The sequence below is a fragment of the Protopterus annectens genome, chromosome 7.part0 (assembly GCF_019279795.1).
Source record: "Protopterus annectens isolate FY-2018-M chromosome 7.part0, PAN1.0, whole genome shotgun sequence".
NCBI classification, from domain to species: Eukaryota; Metazoa; Chordata; order Ceratodontiformes; family Protopteridae; genus Protopterus; species Protopterus annectens.
This window is the reverse complement of record NC_056739.1, coordinates 1,477,117,175-1,477,142,993: the sequence shown is the minus strand read 5'-3', so window position 1 is coordinate 1,477,142,993 and position 25,819 is coordinate 1,477,117,175. Positions and strand designations below refer to the sequence as shown.

The 25,819-nt window shown below is 41.6% G+C and overlaps 2 protein-coding genes across 2 annotated transcripts in view; both read right to left on the bottom strand.

Annotated features, from left to right (window-relative positions):
• PLXNB1 (plexin B1) overlaps window positions 1–25,819 on the bottom strand; it is a 3,809,096-nt gene that overhangs the window by 2,110,516 nt on the left and 1,672,761 nt on the right. The window lies entirely within an intron of this gene.
• Window positions 7,676–25,819, bottom strand: part of LOC122807088 (plexin-B3-like) — a 336,306-nt gene continuing 318,162 nt past the window's right edge. Inside the window, exons 5-6 of the mRNA XM_044078028.1 lie at window positions 8,105–8,237; window positions 7,676–7,865 (exon numbers count right to left, since the gene is read on the bottom strand). Coding sequence (XP_043933963.1) covers window positions 7,698–7,865; window positions 8,105–8,237 — 301 coding nt within the window. The 3' untranslated portion in view covers window positions 7,676–7,697. The remainder of the gene's footprint in view (window positions 7,866–8,104; window positions 8,238–25,819) is intronic.

Here is a 25,819-nt window from a genome sequence, read left to right as displayed (position 1 = left end):
TCTGTAACCACCACGACAGGTGTGCTTTGCAGGTATTCGTTATGTGAATCTCATGTGTCAGTGGTAACTGCTGAAACAACCACTGTGCGAAAAGCAGCCACTGGAGAACTCTCATGTGTAGCCTCCCCATGGGAATTGCAATGAGGGAAGCTGACATGAGCCCTAAGACTTTCAGGACTAGATTGGCTGGGGACTTTTTGGATAATAGGAGGAGAGATACGTGTTTTTGCAGGGAAGCTATTCTTGCGGAGGGTAGTTTTAGTAGCAAAGAACAGGTAATCTAGATCTGCACCTATAAATGAAATATGCTGCGAGGGCTGTAACGCAGGTTTTCGAAATTTATCGAAATCCCTAGCTGAGCACAAAGGCTGATTGTGTAGTCCTTGGCCTGTATCAGTTGACACTCGGTGGTGGCAGTAAGGAGCCAGTCGTCCAGATATGGAAACACCCGGAATCCTAGGCGTCTCAAGTGAGACGCTACCACTGCCATGCATTTGGTGAAAACCCTGGGGGCTGAGGTTAGACCAAAGGGCAGGGCCCGCAACTGAAAGTGGCTGGCTCCCAGCCGGAAGCGCAGGTGATCTCTGGACACTCTGGCCATTTTGATGTGGTAGTAGGTGTCCCTGAGATCTATTGAGCACATCCAGTCGTCCTTCTGTAAAAAGGGAAGGATCGATTGAAGCGTGACCATCCGGAACTTTTCTTTCTTCACAAATGTATTGAGAGTGCTTAGGTCCAGAATTAGCCTCCAGTCCCCTGTCTTTTTTGGAACTAAAAAGAACCTTGAGTAAGTTCCGGATCCTCTTTGGTCTGCCAGGACTGGTTGGATGACTCTTTTTTTCTAGCAGCTTTGAGATTTCTATAGCTGCAGGTTTTCGCAGATGGGGTGGTACATCTGGGAATCTTTTTTGTGGTAATGGGAAAAATACAAAGGGAATTTTGTAACCTCTGGTAATGATGCTTTTTACCCAATTGTCTGAAGTAAGGCTTTGCCAGGCCTGAGGGTATAAAGCTAAGCGACCCCCGACTGCCTCCAGAGCAGGACAGTCGGGCCTCCTCTCAGGAGTGCTGGAAAGGCTTCCCAGGGATAGTATCCCTGTCACCTTGGTTCTGCGGACCCCCTCTGCCGCCAGGGCAGCGTCTTCCATTTCTGCCCCCTCCTCTGCCTCTGGGGGGGGCATCACCCTATGTGCCTGGGAAAGAAACCTGGGGTTTACGAAACCACATCTTTCCACCTCGTTGCCCTTTGGGGTACGGTCTGGATGGGGTGGAAAACCGGACTCAGACAGCAGACAGAGACTTTCCTTCCTGCTCACACCGGGTTAGGGTCTCCTTTACTTCGGGGCCAAAAAGAGTGGCACCATCAAAAGGGGAGTTAGTAAAGGAAGACTTGAAGGCTTCCGCAAAGGAGCACAGCCGCATCCAGGATTGTCTACAAAGAGCAATCGCTGAAGCTGCAGCCCTACTCGACCCTTCGGCCTCATGGACGAGTTCACAATAGATGTAAGGGTATTGAGCTGTGCTGTAACTTCGTCCGAGACAGCAGCATCTGTATTACCCTGGAGGGTATCTCCCAACTCCTTGACTAGATCCCTCTGTAATCACGTGAAATGTGTCAAGTAGTTCGGCGATCGCATGGAAAAAGGTCGCTGAACTGAAGATGCGTTTCCCATATCTGTCCATGGTCCTAGAGTCTCTGTTAGGAGGATGAACAGACGAGGAAGATTTGGATATCTCCTTTTTAGTGGCTGCGGCCACCACCATAGCGTCCACTGGAACTCCCTTAGTAAGGTATGACTTGTCCTGAGGGGCAGTTATATATTTATTAGGCTTACTGGGAACTGGCTCCACTGTGTCAGGTGTCTCCCACGCCCTTCGAGCAATTAACTCCATTAACTCATCGAAGGGCGGAGTAACCCAGGAGGTGGAAGGTCGAGCACCAAATGCCTTCAGCAGAACCGACTCATCCTCAGAAGGGGGTAGGGCTTGCCAATCACCTCTCTGCTCAAGGATCTCCAGGATGTCCACAAAGGAGACATCCTCTGAGGGTGATTTTGGGGACCCTTCTGACTCATCTAAGTCAGTATCCGACTGTCAAGGATTCTTGTGGAGAATCTAAGTGCCTCCTCTTCCACAACTTTTTTCTCGGGACGTCATCCGGTGGGGCTTCAGGTGAGGCCTCCGAGGAAGAAGGGGCTCCCTCTGGGAGTGGCTGAGACACTGGTGCTCCACCCTTATGGGTAGTCGTGGGTGCAGAAGTAGATAACGGGCCTTTAGGGGAGAGAGAAGTTGCTTCCGATGACGTGGCTGTCTGAAGACAATACCTTCCTCATGAGGTCGAAGGCCCCCGGACCCCGAGCCAAGGAGCCCTCCGGTTCCGAAGAACGCGGAAGCATCCCCGACACGGAGGCCAAGGGCATCGACCCCGAGGATGTAGCTGAAGTGATCCGTGCCTTAGCACCGAGAGGGAGAGTTGGCACCGAAAGGTCGGTTCGACTCTCGGTCCTGGAGTCAAGGAGAGATAGTCGGCTCCGCGAGTCCGCTATCCTTTCCGACGGAGTCGAAGTCAACGGTGCTGACCGAGGAAGGGACGGTACCGGCACCAAGGGCTCCACTATCATCAGATCAATGTCTCCCGGCTCCGACAGCTGTGTAGGCCTCGGAGGAGGATCAGATGGAGATAAGGGAAGGCCTTCGAGTCTCGACACCAATTGGGAGGAGACTGAAATGAGCTTGGATAGGGCCGTATTAGAGAGGGGCCTGGAAGAACAGGTCAAAGGAACCAAGGACGGTACCGACCTCAATATAGCAGGAGGTGGAAGCTCCAACACCGGTTCCAAGACTCGAGGCTCGGTTACAGTAAGAAGCTCGACACTCGGCCCCGAAGCCTGTGGAACCGGTGAACGAACTTTAAGCGAAGAACTCTGAGCCGATGACGTGGGCTCCAATGTCTTCGACCCCTTTGAGGACTTAGAAGCCTGGTCCGACTTGTCCAGCGCCTCTTGGAAGGCAGGCTTCAAAAGACCTCTATCAATCAGCTTCCTGCATCTATCTGTCATGACCCTTCCACTAAAAGAATGACAAATGGAGCAGTCTTCTTGTAGATGGAGAGGGCCAAGACAGTAGACACAGGAGCTATGGTTGTCAGTGATAGACATCTTTTGCCCACACTGACACCTCTTGAATCCAGACTTGGCTTTTTCAGACATATCCTGTAGAGAAAAACTGTACAAATACCAAATAATACTTTTGTCAAGAAGATTAGATACAAGTCCACAAACACAGCAATAATAATTGCAAGTATCAATCCTAAATCTAGTAACTAGGTGGGGTAGGCCCTAAGGAAAATAAACTATATATATATATATATATATATATATATATATATATATATATATATATATATATATATATATATATAAAATATATTACTGTAGCCAAAAGGATGACCCAGACACACACACACACACACACTAAATTTAAGTCCCAAAAAAGATCAGAAGATTTCACAAGAAAAAAAGGGTAAGAAATTAGCTTATCTTCCCAAAAGTTGGTCAGAGCTCTCAAACTCTATGCGATCGATTGCAGTGGCAAACTAGATCTGAGGTAGAGGCAGAGGGAATTGTGGGAGGTAGGTTGGTCTCGAGCTTCTCTTAGATGCAAAGCTTTGCTATGCGATCGGCTCCAACACCCATTTGTAAGAACAAACGGCGAGATTGAACACTCTCACATCTGTAATTCAAAGTGGAAAGAGATTATGACAAAACAAGGGGGAAGCTCAAATAACAGGGAGAGATTAGGATTCTGGATGCAAACCTCTAAGGAGAACAATAATAATAATCATACAGAATATTACATTCATAAAGTAGCAAAAAGGTATTCTAAGAACTAAGCCAACATGGGAATGGAGAAAGGAGATTTTGCCAATAGGGATGACTGCAAATAGGCATACAGACAATATGAAAGGAGGTAGGAATACACTGGAGAGAACTGTCAAAAGAACCAAGGTACTGGGAGCAAATAACTAGAGATGAAAAAGTAATAGAATGGGAACATACCAATAATTTATTTGGACTGCAGGCTAAAGATGGCCTTCCATATCAAGGATTGATATCAGAGTACAGGCAAACAGAAAGAAATAGGGAGGTTCCTAAATGAAAGACAAGCACTGGTAGAGTTTTTAGTAGAATCTAGAACAGAAGTTGCCATTAAGAAAGGAATAATTGGTACAGTGTATAAAATATTGCATAAGTATACAAATCAATCAGAGGAGGTTAGGAAGCACTGGAAAAAGAGATTAAATAGCAATTCACAAAGAAAAAATGGAGGATATATGTATGTGTCCCAAATATGCAACAAAATCTAGATGATTTTGGATCTTTGCCTGGAAGTACTTGCAAAGGTATTTTTATACCCCAAGCAGACTTCAAAGAATTTTTCCTCAGGCAGACAGCAAAATTTGGAGGTGTGATGGGTCAGAAAGAACTGGGAATATATTTTCTGGGAGAGTAATGAGTTGGTAGACTTTGAAGATTTCCTGCAGACTGCTGTTGGAGATGCTGGGTAAGCAAGCTGGAGTGACTAGGGAAATTATTTTTTGAGCTATGATACAAACTCAGAATTGCCTAAACATAGTAAAAGCCTTGCTGAGTCTAATTATGATGGCTGCCAAAAAACAATTACTAGAAGATGGAAATCAAAGTCTAAACCAACTTTACTAGAAGCATATAAGATAGTAACAGAGTTAAAATAACTTGAACTGGGATCTTTAGGAAAGGGTAGGAGCCAAATACATAGGAATAAATGGGAACTTTGGGATCAATACAGGCAGAGGAGGAACAAGGTTTAAAAGAAGGCAGGATTCGAATGAATTATGCAAAGGTGGACTAACAAGGACTGTACATGTTAAAAGTAATGTATAATGTTTGCAGCTACAGTTATGTCACACACGGCCTATTTCACACATAATTTAAGATGTTTCTTGTTTACAAAAAAGAAATACAGCAGAAATATGTGCAAATCTTAGGGGGGGGGGCAAATAAAAGGAGGACTGTCTTCCTGACTAAAATCACTATAATCCTAGAAGAAAATGTAATTTAAGAGTCGCACATTTCTTCTACAAGAGTATTTCTTAATATTCAGATGGGCCATTTCAAGGGGCAGAATATAAAACCAAGTGTAAACTAAGATCAGATTTGCTACAGAATTGATGATTTAGATGTTATTTTGAATATATGAACATACTGATGCAACAACCATTTCTCAAAACTGTGTAAGTAATACATCACATGGTGCTATTGTGGACTCTGCTGACAAACCCAGCGTTGCTGGCATCAAGAAGATAGCCACAGTAAAATGTAGAAAGTATAAGGGGAGGGGGTGTCTCAGACTTCTCTTTTGGTACTTGATAGCAGAGAATACATTCTGAAACAGTGAGGAGTTAGCTGGGGACTTTTGACAGTGGCATAATCTTTCTTTTATTTATTCAGTGTACATGAAAATCCCTTTTTGATAAGATTATCTCATTTCAGAGCTACAGAACACCATCACTACGGTCAAGAAATAAGGTTAGACTTTCTGTACAAGTACTAATACTACATCTGATACTGATTAAGGGACTTATTTGAATATCTACATTGGATACAGATGTTTTATAAAGTTATTCAGCAGTTCACGTAACAAGACTGTCCTGTGAATCTGAGGCAATGTAAATAAACTTAATGTTGGCTGACAATGGGCGTACTCTGCATGTTTTTTTTTTTTTTCAAAAGCTATGAGCGCTGTTAACAGCTGCCCTCTTCAGCAACACCGTGTTAATACCAGACAAGTGACAAACAGGTTTAAGAAGCTAAGACCACACCTGCAGAACTAATCAAGGAGGGTGGATCAACTGACTTTGCAGGAAAATGTGGAAGCTGCTGCTACAGGAATGAACTTGCACACAGTTAGTGACATGGTTCCAAAATAACTAAGACAGGGTATCACACTGGCTGACTTGCGTGTAATGCAATACATAAAAAAGTGAAGCCACTGTGGTAATACATCATTTGGAACATGAGCTTAAATATCCCCCCAAAAATGTTTAGGGTGTCGTGAGTTAAGGCTCATCATCCTCAACACCCCAGTGAGTGACACAAGCCCTATCACTTCAAGGGATAGCTGACAGGTAAAAGGACAGTAGCCAAAGTAGCAGTTCATCCACAGTACAGAGGGACCAAAGGTTACAGCCCCAGTCAAATGTGGGAACAACACTAAAAAATTTCCTACCACTCTTAACTGGCCACTGGAACAGTCCCTATTTGAAATCATTTGTGACCAATTTTAGAACCAATTTTGCCATACTTCTGGCATATAAACTCAGTTTCACAGCAATTCAGACAATAGAGAGCAAGTCACAGCATGATTTACCATTACAAGAAAACACACACAATACATGAATTGTGCTTTACTCCTTCAACTGGAATGCAGCCTCTCTTTAGCTGCTCTTACTACTTCATCAAATTCAAAAATCTAAAGATCCTTTAGAACACACGAAGACTGAAGTTACTGTCAATTTGTTATATTCAAAATAACTCCTAAAGCTCCACCAAAACCAATACATACTCTTCTCATACTCAAAACACATTTTTATTTATCTACTGCATTTCTTAACGTGCGTGTCCACTGGGCAGAAATTTGCCCATTTTCTGTTGAGTCCCAGCTAGAAAAGCTCCATTTTATACAAGGCTATATTTTTTTTATAAAAAGATAAGGTACAATTGCATATGGTTTCAGTAACACCTGACATTACACAGTTTAATCAGAGACTACAATGCAGACATTTATTTTGAACAGAGGACTACAACACAGAAATATTTGTTGATATATTTAATTAAAGACAAATATGTGCAGTAAATATTTACAGCAGTAAATTGCATTGGTCATTGCTTTCTGTGCAAACAAGTATGATGGATACACATTCCAATTTGCTCCAATATGGGATGGCACAGTTTGTGGCAGGTGACATGGTCAGTTTTGAGTTAGCAAGGCTAACAGACTAAATATGCATTTAGGTTTATGGAAGATGTGGAAGAGTTATGAGATTACTGTTGAGACAGAAGGGAGTTTGAAGAGGATGAATCCTGTTTCGGTACTGCATTGGTGAAATTCTAAAAAAACACCTCCTGTCCCTACCTACTAAATGTCAAATGGTGAAAGTGATTTCAGTTCATGAGCCAGGGCTTCCAAATCCTTCCCATGCACCTCCAAAACACACAATCTCTCTTACTTCCCTGGAGAAAGTTTGCTTTCTCTCCCCTACAAACCCTCTGGCACTTGTACTCATTGTACAACATACTAAGGTATTTTAGCACACAAAATAACCACAGGATGTTAAAAATATCCATTATCATTTTGTATTATGACTCAGATACAACATGCTGCATTTTAATTAAACTTCATTTGATTTTCTGCTGTCTTAAACTGTCATCTGCAACCTCTGTGCATCCTGTGGCCAAGGTCATGGCTGAAAAGGATACCAGATTATCAGCCAACCTAGCTGTTTAGAAAATAGTGAACACACAGAACACCCATGTTGTAATTTCCCCACTAACTTATCAACTTTTTTTCAAAATTTGCATACAAGAATTGAGAAGCAGGCTGTGAAACTTTATCTGCAGATCAGACTTTGGGGTAAAGATAAATTTACTTAAAATATACTACTCACCTTTATGAAGTTCATTGGGGGGAAGATCATTAATAGGGGGAGACTCGCATATTACAGTTGCAGTACCCATGACCGCTGCATTAGTTTTAAACTGTCCAAATGAACAGTTAAAGTGTTCATCTTCTGCCAGTGATGGAAGGTGGTTCAGTGTTAGCATTACCTGAGACGGCAAAAATAAATGACAGAAAAAAATTAAACAATTCAGCATGACCATGTTGTTACAGCATCTTTTTCCATATGCATTTTCATTACTTTATATCATGGCTACAGGCACTGTAAACAACCATTAGAATACTTTAGCAAAGAATGGACATCAGATAATGAACATCTGCCTAAGTTTACTCGTATCACATTAGTTTTAACCTTTTTCTCTCCTTTGCTCAAAAAACCTGAACATACCTTCTTTACAACTGTTCTGCTCTGGTTAGCTGGTAAGACGGTCTGTACGGTTAAGCATTGAATGCCTTCACTGTAACTCCATAGCCAATGAAATTCCTTTTCAGAGCCACTGCATTCTGGTTTTCGGGAACACCTATATAAAGTGTCCACAGATGAGATCATGGGAGATGCCATTACAAACTCAAGCACTAACAAAAAATTCCAGGCCACACGTCAAATATGCTGCTTATGACACACACACACACACACACATATATATATATATATATATATATATATATATATATATATATATAAAATTTGAAATAGCACACCAAAAAATACTTCATAAAGAATGTCATCAGTTAATTCCAAATCTTGACTTGCAGTGAGACTCTTACAAAAAAAAGACAGAAACAAGGTGTATACAGAATCATGAGGCAGCATATAACATATACAAGTCATGGTGTAAAACTGATGGCGCATTTGCTGACAAAAGGTCAAAATGTTTTTTTTTTTTTGTTTTTTTTTAACTCATGCAGCAGTGGTTAGCGTTGTCGCCTCACATGAAGAGGCTCTTTGGTTCGATGTTTGGCTGGAGTTCCTTCTGTGCGGAGTCTGCATGGCCTCCCTGTGGTTGAGTGAGCTTTAAACACATGCAGATAAGTGCATGTGTGTGCCTTCCATGAAGGTTGGGCGTCGGGCTGGCAACTCGGCACCGTAAACATCCACTGCCAATCTGCGGACTGGTGATCTACTGTGGCTACCCCTAACAAGGAAAAGTTGAAAGACGGTGCTTTTTGGTGTAAAACTGATGGCGCATTTGCTGACAAATGTTACAATTTTTTTTTAAACTCTTTGGTTCGATTCTCGACTGGAGTGCCTTCTGTGTGGAGTCTGCATGTCCTCCACGCGGTCGAGTGGCCTCCGAAAGACATACTTGAATGGGCGTGCCTTCACTGAAGGTTGGGCGTTGGGCTGGCATCCCGGCACCATAAAAATCTACTGCCAATCATTAGCGGACCAGTGTTCCGCTGTGGCGACCCCTAACCAGAAAAAGCTGAAAAGACAAAACTGATCTGGAAACATCACAATACAAAATCAGTATGTATAATTTACAAGCAGGTTTAATTAACTTCCTTCAGCTAAACAGCTCATTTCAACAATTAACACAGTACATATCTTGATACCGTATTTTCTTGTTTCTGTGCAATTAAAATACAGAACTGTGTCTTCAACATTTCTTTGGCAGGTTACTTTCCTTTTAAAAAGCAGCATAGGTTCATATACTCATGCCTATGGATTATGTTATACCATATGGCATTACCTATCATACTACTGCACAAAACATGAATGCTTGGTTCTTGAATATCAAGTGATCGGTATTAATTTAAGTTGGTAAATCAGCATTTTGATTTTATTGCATGAATTATGTCATTTTACTGGATTAAAAGTGCTCAAAAGCTGAAATTTTACTATTGTGACAACTTTTGATCATGTTTGTTGGATTTTAATTTTTGTTAAAAGATAGGTTGTCAAAGCTAGAATACTAGGACAGCCTTTACAACTGCATAATACGAGTACTGCATCAGCTCACAATGGTACTACATCCAAGTTAAGCTCAATTTCCAATTAAACATACTCTGAAATAAATCCCATTGCTTATACTTCATTAGCCAAATAATAAATGCATAACAGACAATTCAGTAGCAACTTCTCAATACTTAACACTACATTAGTGAACATTCAGTTATGAACACTATTAGCAGAAGTTAAGGAAACATCTGTTAGAAGTTAAAGCTACTAAATGCATAATTTGCTACAGTATTTTAGTAAAATATGAATAAAAAGAAGTTATGTTCTTTCCATAAGGTTCCATGTGAGTTGTTCATCTCGCCTTTATTCTTGCACGTGGGTTCGGAGCCGAGGCATCGGCTCCGAGTCGGCTGCTTTACTAGCTAAAGATCTCAGAATAGCTTGAGGCCAGGCCCCTATTCCATGATGCTCTCTGTCCCACCCCAGATCTAGTTTGCTGAACTCAGCAGGAATAAAAGGTAACTCAGAAGTACTCCAGCAGGAGTAAGAACCCCAGAAAAGACCAGACCCCAAGTCTACCCATTCTTCGAGACCCTGGAGGGGGATGGTGGGTGGGAATGTAAGAATAAAGGTGAGATTAACAACTCACATGCAACGTTATGGTAAGAACATAACTTCTTTATGTGAAGTTGTTCAATATCACAGTTTATTCTTACACGTGGGTAGCGTCCAAAGCACCCTAATCCTGGGTGGCTCACAGGAGTATTTTCCTGAGGACAGTGGAACCAAAGGAAGCCCTGTCCCTGGAGGCCTTGTTCACTTTGTAATGAGTGATAAAGGTATGAGGCTTAGACCAAGTGGCAGCTGCACATATAGTATCCAAAGGTAAATGAGCCGTATAAGCCGAAGACATGGAGACAGCTCTAGTTGAATGGGCCTTCACACCATATTCTAACGTTTGGTTGGCATAAGAGTAGATAAATTTAATGAAGACAGTTAACCATTTGGAAAGGGTAACTTTAGAAACTGATGATCCTTTCTTGGCATCCGCGTAAGATACAAAAAGTTGGTCAGATCTTCGAAATTCCTTTGTCCTGTCCAAATAGTATCTCAATTGTCTGTGGACATCTAGTTTATGCAACATGTATTCCAACTGACTAGAATGATTACGGAAAAAAGTTAGCTCAATAGTTTGGTTCAGATTGGTCTCAGAGCACACTTTCGGCAAGAATGAAGGATTAGTCCTCAGTGAAACCCTATCCGGATTAAACACAGAATACGGTGGTTTGACAGAAAAGGCTTGAAGCTCAGATACCCTGTGTGCTGAAGTAAAGGCTAATGACCACCAAGAAAATAGTCTTCCAGGATAGGAACTTCAATTGACAGGATGATGCAGGCTAAAAAGGAGGAAGAATAATGCAGGACAGTACAAAATTTAGATTCCAGGGAGTAAAGGGCCGTCTAACAGGAGGCCTGAGATGAATGGTGCCCTTAAGGAAGCCCCGACATAATTTGTGCAACATTAAGTTAGAACCCTCAGCTCCAAGATGAAAATTCGAGATGGCAGCCAATTGCACTCTAATTGTGGCAGCCGTAACATCATCTTGAAAAAGTTTACAGAGAAATTCCAGAATACAAGCAATAGGGGCCACATAGGGATCAACGTTGTTTCAAGAAACCCAAATGGCAAAATGCTTCCATTTTCTAGCATCTAACTTTCTGGTAGAAGCTTTATGGGAAGATACAAGAATGTGTTGTATCTCCGAAGAAAAATCATGTGACCTGGCTAGGAAGGGAATTGGAGCAGCCAAGCTGTCAGTCTGAGGGAACGAAGAGTGGGGTGTAGGGTCCCTGACGAATATGTCAGAAGGTCTGGAACTGGGTCCAGAATCCAAAGTTCCTCCAGTTGGTAGAGTCGGAAAAAGGGGAACCAAATCTGATGAGGCCAAAGTGGAGCTACTAAGATTAACATCCTGCCAAGAGCTTTGGGCTTTCTGTAAGAACTTGGGAATCAGGGGAATAGGAGGAAAGGAATACAGGAGTCCCGGGGGCCAATCGTGTATGAGCGAGTCCCTTGGGCTGTCCCCCAGTGGGGGATTTAGGGCAAAGTAGTTTCTGCATTTGGCATTCATAGGGGATGCAAACAGGTAACAGCAAGGCTGGCCCCACCTGCAGAAAATCTTCTCCGCAACTTTGTTCTTGAGGGACCACTCGTGAGGTAACAGAATGGCTCTGCTCAATTTGTCTGCTATTACGCTGGATTTCCCCAGGATGTGCATCGCTATCAGAAAGCACTCAGTGGACACAGCCCACTGCCAACTTCTCAAAGCCTCTTGACTGACCAGGTTCCTCCTTGTTTGTTGATGTACCAGACTACCGACATGTTGTCTTGTCTGTATGGCAATCGTCCCTAGAGGCAGAGAAGTGAAAGTGCTGTAATGCCAAAAGCACTGCTCTCAGCTCCAGAACATTGATGTGCAACTGCGACCTTCTCCGACCAGGTGCCTTGGGCAGTACTTCCCTGAAATAGCACCCCCCCAACCTATCAGTGAAGCGTCTGTGGTCACCGTGGCCGACGGCAGGGGGGGGGGGCAAATGGACAACCCATCGTAAGTTGTTGGCTGGTCAACCACCAGTGAAGATCCTTCTTGCAAGAGTCCGTAATCATGACTAAGGACGACATGGGAAGTTGTTGGTATGAACAGTGGGTGAATAGTAACCACTGAAGAATCCTCATGTGCATTCATTCCAGAGGAACTGCTATGAGTGTAGTTGCTATGGTGGCTAGGAGTTTTAGAACTTGATGGGCTAGTTACTTTTTTCCTCTGCAGAATGTCTGAGACCAGAGTCCGTAAAGAGGTTATTCTGTTCAGGGGTAATCTTATTGTTGTGGTGGTGGTAGTGTCTAGTTCTGCTCTGATAAAGGAGATATGCTACGATGGCGACAACGCAGATTTTTCAAAATTGATCGCGATGCCTAGCTGAGAGCAGAGATTGAGTGTGTGATCCCTCAACAGAATTAGTTGACGCCTGGAAGCGGCGGTAAGGAGCCAGTCATCCAGATATGGAAACACTTGGAATCCTAGACGTCTCAAGTGAGCCGTAACCATGACCATGTATTTGATAAACACTCTGGGGGCTGTTGTGAGTCCAAAGGGCAGTGCCCGGAATTGGTAGTGACTGGCTCCCAACCAGAAACGCAGATGTTCTCTAGATGGCCTTCTTCTTCTTTACAAATGTGTTGAGTCTGCTGAGATCCAAGATGGGTCTTCAGTCCCCTGTCTTCTTTGGAATTAAAAATAATCTGGAGTAAGTTTCAGATCCTATCTGGTCTGCTGGGACTGATCTGGAGTAAGTTTCGGATCCTATCTGGTCTGCTGGGACTGGCTGGATGACTTTTCCTGCAGCCTCTGGATTTCTGTGGCTGCTTGATCCCAGAGACAGGGTGGAACATCTGGGATTTTTGTGCAGACAGGCAGGCTTCGTAGAAATGGAATGAAGTATCCTCTGGTAACTATGCTTTGTACCCAAGAATCTGTTGCAATTCCTAGCCAGGCATCTGGATACAAAGCCAAGCGACCCCTGACTGCCTCCAGAGCAGGACAGCGGTCCTCCTCTCAGGAGCGCTGGTAGGGCTTGCCAAGGAACTGCTCCCTGTCGCCCTGGTTCTGCGGACCCCCTCTGCCGCCAGGGTGGCGTCTTCCATTACTGCCCCCTCCTCTGCTCCTGGTGGGGGGTTCACTATGTGTGTTCTGAAAAGCTGCTTGGGACTTTCGGAAACCACATTTTCCCACCTTTCTGCCCTTTGGGGTATGGTCTAGAAGGGGTGGAAAAATGGACTCCTACGGCAGACAGAGTCTTTCCCTCCTGCTCACACCTAGTGACAGTCTCCTTGACTTTGGGCCCAAACAGGGAAGAGCCATCAAATGGGGTGTTGACAAAGAAAGACATGAAGGCTTCCGCAAAGGAGCATAAGCGCATCCAGGATTGTCTCCGCAGAGCTATCGCTAAACCTGCTGCTCGGCTCGATCCATCGGCTGTATAAGAAATGAGCCGTACGGATGAGTTCACAATGGAATTAAGGGTGTTGAGCTATGCAGTCACCTTTTCAGAGACAACATCATCTATGTTGCCCTTTACAGTATCTACAAGCTCTTTGAGGAGATCTTGTTGAAGACGGGTGAAATGGGTTAAATAGTTGAGCAAACTCATGGCAAATGTCACAGAACTAAAGATGCATTTCCCGTATTTGTCCATTGTCCAAGAGTCTCTATTAGGAGGATGGACAGAGGAAGAGGTTTCTGACATCTTTTTATTGGTGGCCGCCGCCACCACCATGGCATCAATGGGGACTCCCTTAGTGAGAAAAGTACAGTTTTGTACCTACCATAAATGTAGATGTTCGAGTGCTAATACAGCTGCAGTCATAACAGATGGGTTCTCCTGCCGTCAGGCGGGTCCTCGGTCGGCCGAATTCCAAAGTCTAAGTCCAGCGTCAGTTGTCGTCATTTCTTCCCTGACATCAGGGGTATAAAGGAACCAGCCGACGCCATTTTCTTCAGTTTTTCTTGCCTCAGATGTCAGGTGCCCCCAGAAGGAAGGCAATACATAAATTTGTGTAATAATGCAATGCAATATAATCAAAATACAGTAGTTGCAAGCAAATACATCATAAATGAATACCCCAATCAGGTTGTATGACGATGTGCTAGCCTATAGGCCTGTCCCAAGAGGGGAAGGAGGGAGGGAAACCTGGACTGCAGCTGTATTGGCACTCTAACATCTACATTTATGGTAGGTACAAAACTGTACTATGTTCATCGTGCATACAGCTGCAGTCATAACAGATGGATAGAATCCCAAAGCTAAGAAAGGGGTGGTAGGCACTAGGTGGAACTAGGAGGAGCCAAAATGCCCTGCAAGACTGCAGTGGCAAAGCCTGCTCTAGATTTGGAGTATAATGGTAGGTTATAGTGCTTGGAAAAAGTATGCACAGAACTCCAAGTGGCTGCTTCCAAAATATCCTTGGTAGGAACTCCTCTGAGGAAGGCTGCAGAGGTGGCTGTGGCCCTGGTGGAATGAGTTCTAATGCCTGTAGGTACAGTTTTGCCATGAAAGGAATAGCAAAAGCGTATGCAGTGGGCTATCCATTTTGAGATAGTCTGTTTGGAAATTGGCTTTCCTTGAGCTCCTACTGCATAGGCCACAAAGAGCTGTTCTGATTTTCTGAAAGGCTTTGTTTTGTCCAAATAATAACGCAGTTGTCTGTGGATGTCCAAGGAATGTAGTAATCTCTCCCCTTTGTTTTGAGGATTAGGATAAAAAGTAGGTAAATGTATGGCCTGATTTAAAGCTACCCTGGATACCATTTTAGGCATAAAGGACGGGTTGGTTCATAAGGAAACTCTGTCCTGATGGAAGATGATAAAAGGCTGGACAGCCATGAGAACCTGTAGTTCTGAAACTCTACGAGCTGAGGTGATAGCCAGAAGGAAAGCTGTTTTCCAGGACAAATATTGCAAATCTGATGAGGCAGCTTGGCTCAAAGGGAGGCAAGGTCAGTTTTTCCAGAATGAAATTAAGATCCCAAGCAGGTATTGGTTGTTTCCTTGGAGGTCTTAAATTCTTAGCCCCTCTGAGGAACTGTCTTAAGAGAGGGTGAGAGAATAAAGGTGGATCAGTGTTGTATTCTGCAGAAATGGTTAAGGCATGGATTTTGATGGAGGAGAAAAAATCCACTGCTTAGCAGTTCAGCTAAATATTGTAATATTTGAGGTAAATTCAGTTTTCCAGGTTCCTGGCCTTTTTTCTCATTCCAGACACAAAACGTTTCCATTTTGCAGAGTAAGCTTTTCTAGTTGATGGCCTTCTGGCCTCCAAAATGACATCCTGCACCTCCTTGGAGAGTAGGGCCTGCTGTGATGCTAAGGAATCTTCCATGCGGCTAGGTTGAGTGTTTTTAGCTGACTGTGAAGAGTCTTGAAGCTGTGCTGAGTCAGAAGAGGCATTAGAGGCAGGGTCCATGGTGGGGAATGAGTCAAGCTCCTCAGGAGTGAGTACCAGTGTTGCCTTGGCCAGTCCGGAGTAATGAGGATCATCTTTGGTCTGTCTGCTCTGGTCCTCAGTAGAACTTTGGGCAGCAGAGGAAGAGGTGGGAAGGCATAAACTGTCATTGATGTCCAACTGAAAGAGAGCGTCCACTCTCCAGGCCTTTGGATGGAAGATCCTTGAGCAGAATTTTGTCAATTGATGATTTTTGTGGGAGGCAAAGAGATCTATGTCTGGCCTTTCCCATTCTTGGATTATTTCTGTAAAAACTTTTGGATGCAACTTCCATTCGTGTGGATCTGTCATATTCCTGCTTAGGTTGTCTGCCAGCGTGTTTTCTTTGCCTGGCAAGTACTGTGCTTGTAGTTCCATTTGTAAGTCCATGGCCATGTTCCAAAGTGACATGGCCAGTCTGCATAGGGGGTAAGAATGTGTTCCTCCCTGCTTGTTTATGTACCACATAACTGTGGTGTTGTCCGTTCTTACCAATAGTTGACCTGGTTGTAGAAGGTCCTTGAAAGCTATAGTAGCATTTATTACTGCTAGCATTTCTTTTTGATTGATGTGAAGGTGCTTTTCTTTTTGGGACCATTTGCCCTGAATGCACCGATCTGTCATGTGCGCCCCCCAGGCGTAGTCCGAGGCGTCTGTTGTGATGACTTGATTTGCTTAAGGCTTGCTGAATGGAAGACCTGTGTTTGTTTGACATGCTTGAGCCCACCACAGAAATTCCTTTTGCAGACATGGAATTAGTGGTATTACTGTTTCCAAACTGTGGCTGTGTTGAGACCATATGTTTTTCAGGTACCATTGTAGTTTCCTCATATGCAGCTTTGCACATGGGATTAGTAAGATGCAAGATGCCATGAATCCCAGAGCCTGCAGGATTTTCCTTGCAGTCAGCCTGGTGCAATTTGCTAGTGTTCTGAAGTATTGAATTAGTTGCCCCTGCTTCTCTGGCGTGAGGTAGGCCATCTGGGTGTTTGTGTCCAAGCTGGCACCCAGGAAAATTATCTTCCGAGAGGGTATTGGCTCAGTCATCCCTGACGTATGCTCCAACTCTGACCATGAGAAAGCGACCAACACCTGTATTAGTAAAGATGCAAATCTACCAACAAAGAGTTAATTCTGAAAAAAATGGCAGAAAGGCAAAGCATTAAAAATCTGAGGTATGAGTGCGTTTGTATTGTGCTACAGCTGAGGCAAACAATCTCTGCTTTTTAAGCATATTTTGCATAAATGATGTAACAGCAGCCATCTAATATATAAGATACTAGATCTACTTAATCAGGTTACTGTAAATAGCTTTGTCTACACACTATTGTACATGCAGTTCTGCTTTTAATGGACTGTAGGCGGATTTAAGCTGCACTAAACTCGTGTTTGTTCAAGTGTTTGATTTGGTGCATAATGTTGTTAAAGTTTCATTCAACAAGTTTTTAGACAGCCAGTAATGACCTCGCTAGACTTGTTTTTGTATATATTGCTAATCAAATCTGTTCGTTTGCTTGGCAGCATGTAGCTGAGAGAGTACTTCAATATTATTTATCAACATTTTAGTACTAAACTAAATTTTTGTTTATCCACTGTTCAACCTGGTCATTGTTATGCTTATTTATTTATTGCTGTTAATGATCTTGCTTAACTACGCATGTAGCTGTGAATTGTATTTAAATCTGTAACACTGAAACCACAGAATCCGCCTTAACCGCTATTAGTTCTCCTTGTAAAGTGTACTAAGGCATACAATTGTTTAATAGTAGTGTCTGCTCTTCTCTATGAAGCAACTTTTCCTAATCTCTGGTTATTTTTTCTTCTGCATACTAAGACAAACTCCCCCCTTACTTCTTAATCACCGGTTACTCGCTCACTCCTATCACACTTGTATCTTTTTCTACTCAATTCCTCTCACTCTCTCTCTAGTCATACAACCCTACAAAACACATTCCTCTCTAACAGCCTCTCCATCTTTCTTTTTTTAGACTGTACCAGTGGCTAAAACATCAGTAAGGACCTCACCTCCACCTTGCTCAAAGTGAAACAAGCCACCTCAACCAAGCCACAAACAGTCCACAGCAATTCTGCTGCTGTTAATGTATGTTAAAAGATTTCACATATTCCTGTAATCTACCTGTATCTGAGCCTGCAATCACATGACAGCCTACATTCTGGCTGCCCTCCTACCCTTGGTTTACTTGACTGCAGAGTACCCTTCTCAGTTGATGCAGTTCTCAATCATTTGATTGCATTTTTAGCTTGTTTATATTTTTTTCTAGTCTGCTGCGATCTCTGCTCCACTTACATGTATAGCTAACCACAAAACACACCTCCCTAACCAACCATCCAATCACAGCAGCCTTGCCATTTACTGATAATTGCTTACACGTCCTATACTAAACCCCACCCCATTCTATCCATTCCCTCATCAGCCTACATCATACTTACCAAGTTAGTTCAATACCCAACATTCAAATCTACACAAAGTTATTCCAATACACTACACTATAAACCTTGCTCTCTACAGCATATCGGTACACATCCTATTAAAATCTACATGTATCAATCATCCACTCCCCCACCAACCCACTCACAACTCTCCCCAGTAACCAACTATATTATCTCACCACACCTATACAACTCTAATATCGAATTCTTCTCATTCAAATGTGCTCATTCTAACAACTCCTAACTTACTTCACAAATGCACTAAACTATCAAATTTACCCATGTATTTCTAGTCAATGCAGCCCAGATTAGAGTGGAGACATATACCCCAATCAAGGCCCTATAAACACAGAGCAAATCTCCCACTCTAACATCCCATCCTCCACAGCAACACAAATCTCCTTATCTTGAGCATGAGCCTAAGAAATATACTTAACAAAACTTCAGAATTTCAAGTAACTCTCACCCAATATTCTCCAGATACAGCTGAACTAACAGAAACCTGGCTTAAACCACACATAAGACACTGTGATACTAACTCCTCGGTATAACATCCATAGTCTCGAAAGGATTCAAACGGGGTGGTGGCAGAGCCATAATTTACAAAGATAATCTCAGACTGGATCAATTAGTAAACTACCCAAACCCTAAAAACTGTGAAATCTTAGTCTCCCACCTCCAATTCAACTCCAACAAACATCACTTTCATAGCAGTTTACATACCCCACTGCAACAATCCAGCCTCTACTGAAGACCTCCTTTGCTGGTGTGCTTCAACATATATTCAGTGTGTGTGTGTGTGTGTGTGTGTGTGTCTTTCTTTTTTCGTTTAGTCGCCACCACAGCGGAACTCCGCCGCTAAATGATTGGCAGTAGCAGAGTTTTGGCTGCTGCCGGGCCTACGCTAACGCGCCTTCCCTTCAACGGCGATCACGCGTTCAGCGTCACAAGTGAGACTTTAAGTGCAAATCCTAACTATGAGGCGCATAAACGCCTGAGGCGACCCACAGCACCACCCCACCACACCAACAGTAAACTATAATAATGGGGGACTTTAACCTAAATTGGTCAACCTGCAACTTTGACACTCCATCCAATTTTATTAACCTTCACGCTTTCTGTCATATACAATCACCCACCAGGGCTGACTAGCACAGTAAAAAACATTCAATAATGGATTGCATCCTTACAAATAAACCTTCCCTCTGCTGTCAATCTGGTTTTCTACCCAACAGCCTAGGAACTCACTGACTCACTGACCCACCTACCTGATTAGACAATGTATTTGTCTTCCTAAAAATACAGTCTACGAATACATACAGAACAAAAAAACTTCTATTACCTGAAGTCTTTAAAACCCTTCTGCAAAAGATGTGACTGGTCCCCTCTTAAACACCTCCACCTTGACTCAGCAGTTCAATATTTTAATGATAAATTATCAATATTCTAAATATCCTAATCCCCCTTAGAAAACTTGCAGTAAATTAAAACTTATGCTACAGTTCAATAAAGAGACCAAGAAGCTACTTTAACTAAGAGACATGGGGCCTGCCAACATTATCATGAGACCAAAACTGAAACATCTCTTCTTTTCAACTATCAACAAATGCATAACCTATCCGAAAAGCAAATTACACATGCCAAAAAAAATCTACTACACAATACAAGAAAATCACCAAAATAACCCCCAGAAATTCTGGCATACTATTTACTGTTTGCTAAAACTCATTCAGATCACAACCCCAACTACAAACACTACCAAAACCACTGATAGTATTTCTTCCCAATTTAAACTCTCACTTTGTCCATTCTTTCCTATCCCTTATAAAAAAAACAATCCTACCCCCTCTATACTTACCTACACAGACAACAAAACCTCCAGTCCCTCTCAATTAAATGTATACAAACTAGCACCATAAAGAAGCTACTTTCCAAATTAAAGCCCTCATCCCTCGCTGCAGACCAGCTGCCCAATGAATTTCTCAAAATAATATCAGATGGGGTCTATGTTACAATGTTGAACTCACAGGAGTCCAAATGTTGTAATATCGAACCCATGTGTTCAAAATGTGAAAATAGCGAAGCCACAGAACACCGATTTTTTCCTAGGGAAAAAAATTGGTGGGACGTTTTGCCGGCTTTGCTATTTCCTCCACTGTGGTACGATCTCAGAGTTGGCATATTTAAGTGGGGGGGGGGGGTGTTACAGCCTCCCACATTAGTATAAGTTTAAAGTTTACGTGTTTTTTTTTTTTTTTTTTGCTTTTGTACCGGAACAGCGATTTTTTTCCCCTGGGGGGGAAAAAAAAAAAACTTTTCTGTGTTTTCGTACTTTGGATTTCAAACTTCCTGGTTTGATATTACATCGTTCGAACTCCTGTGACTTCAACAATGTAATATAGGCCCCATCAGATGTAATTTCCTTCCCTATTTCTATCTTAATCAACTGGTCCATTACTGAATATATCCCAAAATATACAATACCTTTACACAAAGGGGTCACATCCACTAAATTCAACTACAGGCCAAAAGACATTCTTCCCCGCATTCCCAAGATACTTGAAAAATGTATCCATACACAACCACTTGACTATCTACTAAACAATCACCTCATATCTGCACCCCAACACAGTTTTAGCCCAAAAGCATAGCACCAACTACTGCTCTAGTTAGCTTTACTAATACAAACCAACAATCTTAGGAATTCTGGCCTCCACGTCTCCTCTACCTTCCTTGACCTGTCAAAAGCTTTTGACATAGATTTCCATCAGAAGCTACACTCAAACCTTTTCAGCCCTCCTGCTCCTGGTTTCTTAGCTATTTATCCGACCGGCAACAGGCAGTTAAAGTGGCATAATTAACTCTCTTCCCTTTTACTTGTCTCTGATGTTACCTGAGGAACCATACTCAGCCCACTGCTTTCCACTGTTTCCACCAACCACTCAACATGTAATCATTGTTCGATACACAGACATCTACTCCCTTATCTGTTCAGCTCCCTCCATACCAGCACTCCTTCAAACAAACCAAAACACTTTCAGTAATATTGAAAATTACCAATCTGACTACCAACTCAATCCTAATAAAACTAAACTCATGCTTCTCACTAATAGCAAAACACATGATTACCCTTCACCCTTTACCATCTATTCCTCCAACACTAACAGAACCAGTTCAACACAACAACGTCCTAGGGGTGACCACTGAAAGCAACCTTAGATTTGACAAGCACCTAGTCCTAACTATCAAGAAGGTACACTCCAAGCTTGGCTCATCTATACAGCAAAGCCTTTCTTAACGGACTCCACCAGAATTGCCATATCCAGAACTCATCTAATTTTTACCCTGCTATACGCTTCACCATTAATTCACTAACCTCAGAAAAACTGATTTCAACCAACTTGAATCCTGTCATAACAAATGAAAGGATTTGCTTCAAACCTCCCATTGCACTGCACCAACTAAAATGGCATGAAGTTCCCAATCTTATTTTTAACCAACTGAATTTCACTCTACCATCGTCTACCACCCATACAGCAAAGTATTTTAATTTAAGTACAGACAAAAATGAGCCCGCAAACTGTAGCAGGTCAATGTTTAATCCAATAAATCATGTAAAAACATGAAAATAGAAGCAAATAACAGACCGCTTTCGGCTATAAAGAGTACACAGCCTTCATCAGTATAATACTGATGAAGGCTACGCAATCTTTATAGCCGAAAGCGGTTTATTTGCTTCTATTTTCATGATTTTACATGATTTATTGGATTAAATATTGAATTGCTACAGTTTGCTGGCTCCTTTTTATTTGTATTGCACTTTGGTATTTTGGAGCCGTGCAGTTGCCGTACGTGCAGGGGCTGCTATGTTTTACTTAATTTTTCTTTTTTTTTGCTACTTTTTCTTCATATTAAGAAATGTAGACATTGTAGTGCAAAAAGAGAGGAAAAGCTAGACAAAAGCATGTTTAAGTTAATAGGCCCCAATTTTAAGATGAGGTGAGGGATGGGCTACAAAAGTATGCAGTTCATAATATATGCAGGGCTGATGTGTTTTCTCTTGCTTTGGCATAGCTGAATGTCTGGATTAAGACCCTTGGCTGAATCTAATAAATTCTAAATGAAAACAAATAAATAAGAAAATGCTGAATACAATGAAAAGTTTTCCTTTAGCAACACATGTTTCAGCTTGTTTTTCAGGCTGCAGCAGATGATTATATTTTTTCTCTTATATTTCCATGGAGACAACCTGATAAAACGGCAATAAAAAGCAAGAACTCCAGTTTCTTCAAAGCTACAATTTAATGTTTTCTGAAAGCATGCAAGTTATTTTCACATCTGACGGGGTGAATGGAATATAGATGAAAAAGCAGACACCAATCAAAGTAGGACAGGCAGGAACGTGTCTCAGCATGGATAACCTCAACTTCAGGTTAATTAAGGCCTGTGTTAACAGCTGCCTATTTGGGAAAATGTTCTTCTTTAGGAGGGTTAATCATCATTTGTAGAATGTACATAGTTATGTGCATCTTTATTAACAGGTTATGGGGGTGTTCTGGGGGCGAGTTTGGTTTCTTGCTTGAGATTTTTTATTAAAGCAAAAAGTCTTGCAAAAATGCAATATTGGTCTTAATTCCTCCCTCCCTAACCAATTTTCCCATTTTTGCACAGGGGGTTGGGGTGTCGCTTCAACAGTGTCAATCTAGTGCCACTGTTCACACTGCCAGGTGGCTAGCCCTGCCACTGCTGTTCTTTCCTACCACTCAATCACAGACGCATTCTCTCACCTATGGTCAGGCATGTCTTTGGAATGTGGAAGTAAACTGGAGTACCTGGAGAAAACCCATGCAAACACAGGGAGGACATACAGACTCTGCACAGAAGGCATCCTAGCTGAGGACTGAAACACAGAACCTCTTGCTGCGAGTCAACAACAATATCTGCTGTGCCACTGTTGACAAGAAAATAACTGTATAAAGGATTAACCTGCCAAACATTAACGGGTGCATGTATCACAAAAGCTGGCAACAGACATTCAAAAAAACAGTCATGTATAATAGGTGGAAAAATGACTTGCCATATTAAATTTCAACATTATCTTGGTATGTGACTAGTCTCACAGATATTCACAAAAAGGAAAGAATATTTAATTATACCAAGAAATGCAGAGTGCAACTTTCAATGCTACAAAAGATGCATTTGGAAAGAATAGGGCATGTGAATTTGATAAAGGAAGGATTTAAGGATGGGTATTTAGCAGAATATTACAAAGGAAAAAGTGATACTTAACTGCTAGAAGAGCTCCAGCAGTGATAGAAAAGGAAAAATTAATAATAATAATGTCAGATTTGTGGTAATAAGAGGGGTGTTAGCAAAGGATGAGGATTACTCTGATATTTATATTCCACATAAAACTGCTATTATGTAGCTTAAAAATTTTGGAAGAAAATCAGCTTTTAGTAGGGAATATTACTTATAAGCAGGGACTATAATTTGATATACAGAAATGAGGATGCATTTGGGGAGCCTAAGAGGGTTGATTTCAGAAGAAATTTATGAAAATATTTGGTACGAATTAATTCCCAAGGTACAATAGACTACATAAAAATTACATTACATGGGAATACGTGCATTTCACTGAGAATTTTGACATATTCAGTAAATATTTCAAATCATGTACCAGTAATTACCAAGATAACAAAATGCAAGGTAATGAAGTAAAGATGTGACACTGTTTTCCCCACCCACCTGTTAAAAAGCCAGGACATTAAGGAATAGGAAATAAACAATTATTTGGTAATTATAAGGGAAGACAAAAATACTCCAGAAGTTATAGTTATTGGGTGTAATAAAATGAAAGTGGAGATTAAAAAATAAGATAAAAATAAAAGAAATAGCTATATGGCTAAGAAGCAATAAGAGTTTAGCGGGGCTGACAAAGGCTTATGTATTACATAAAGGGAATCTCATAAAACAAGAAGAGGTGCAATTGCAAAGTGCTAAAGAAACAATAAGGGTTACCTGGACAATATTGCATGAGTTTAGAAAGACTGCTGTTAAGGAACTGTTCTTTGATAACTCCAAAGAACAAAATCTTTTTTCACAATTTAGGCAACAGAAAGTAGGAAGAGTTGTTGCCAAACTTGGGAAGCTTGTGACAAGGAAAAATAACCAGATATCCTGTAGAGGTATTACAGAGCAGAGAAGTGAAGTGTGGAAATCAAGAAAAAGCACAAATGGAAATAATTATGGATTAATTAAATATGCCAAGATAAGGGGTAAATAAGTTTCAACAGCAGTAAAGATACGAGGAGATGAGATAGAAATGGTGAAAATATCAAGAAATAGTACTCCAGTGGAGGATTGGAAGCTGGGAGGGAAAAAGTGATAAAGATCTAGAAGATTTAGTTTAACATTATTTTAAAAAGTGGGGAAGCACCAACATCCTTTAAAAAAGCTGTGGTGACTTTAATACCTAAAGGAGGTGAAGACCCCCATCAGACTCAGTTTCATATAAGCCCATTTCAATTTTAAACCATGATTATAAAATGTTTAGGTCTTGATGCCAAAATTGATGCATATGGATAAATGTGGTTTTGTGGAAGGGAGGCAAACATTTGATAACATTAATACAACAATGAAGACCCAGAGGGGAGCAGAAATTAAAACAAACAAAAGAACTCTGCTGTTGGTGGGTCTTAAAAGCAGAGAAAGCACCTGACAAAGTAAGTTGGGGATTTAGGAGTAGGGCAATGGAAGCACTTGCATTTTCAGAAACAATACTAAGGTTAATTAGAAGGCTACAGGAGGGAATGGAGGCAAAAATCAAAAGTGGGAGGGTTCCTCTAGGACAAGTTATGTCTGAACAAAGGAACCAGGCGGGGATGCCCTCTCTCCCCTTTATTTGCATTATATTTAGAACCACTGGCAAAGAAAATAAGGGACTCAGAAATTCAAGAATATATTTGATATGGTGCTCAAGTAAAGTTTGCTTTACTTGCAGATTTTATTTTGTACCTGATGGAGCAAGGCAAGGACATCTCAGTGTTGTGGAATATTCCAAGACTGCCAGTTTTTTTCAGGATATAAAATTTAAGATAAAACAAAGGCTATAGCTGCAAATTACGTAGCCACACTTGGTTAAGCAATACTTACATTTATAGGTGTATGAGAAAATGAAATATTTAGGAGTATGAATTAAAATAAAAGACTGTTGGGTCAGTTAAGGATATAAGGAGACAAACAAAAATATAAAAAACTGAGAAACTGGAAGTTCTTGCCTGTGGATATGGATAGCAAGATACAAGTAGTAAAAATGTTTTAGTCCCTTTAATTTTATACATAGATCAGGCATATTTTTATCAACCAGAGAAGAAATTGTGGACAGTAATTAATAGAGAGTTGATGGATTTTATCTGGGAGGGGAAGACAAGAATCAAATGGCATAAGATGATCCTTCCAATAGAACAAGGATGTTTGGGATTACCCAATTTGAAGGGGCATTCCAGACAAAGCTGAGGCTCCTGAACATAGCAGAAGCAGAACACTAACTCAAAGTGGAAAGAGATGGTGATGAAACAGGGAGGAAGCTCATGGAACAACGAGAGACTAGGATTTGGATGTAGATCCTTAAGGAAAATAATTACTATACAGAATATTATATTCATAAAGTAGCAGAAAGCATACTAAGAAGTAAGCCAACATGGG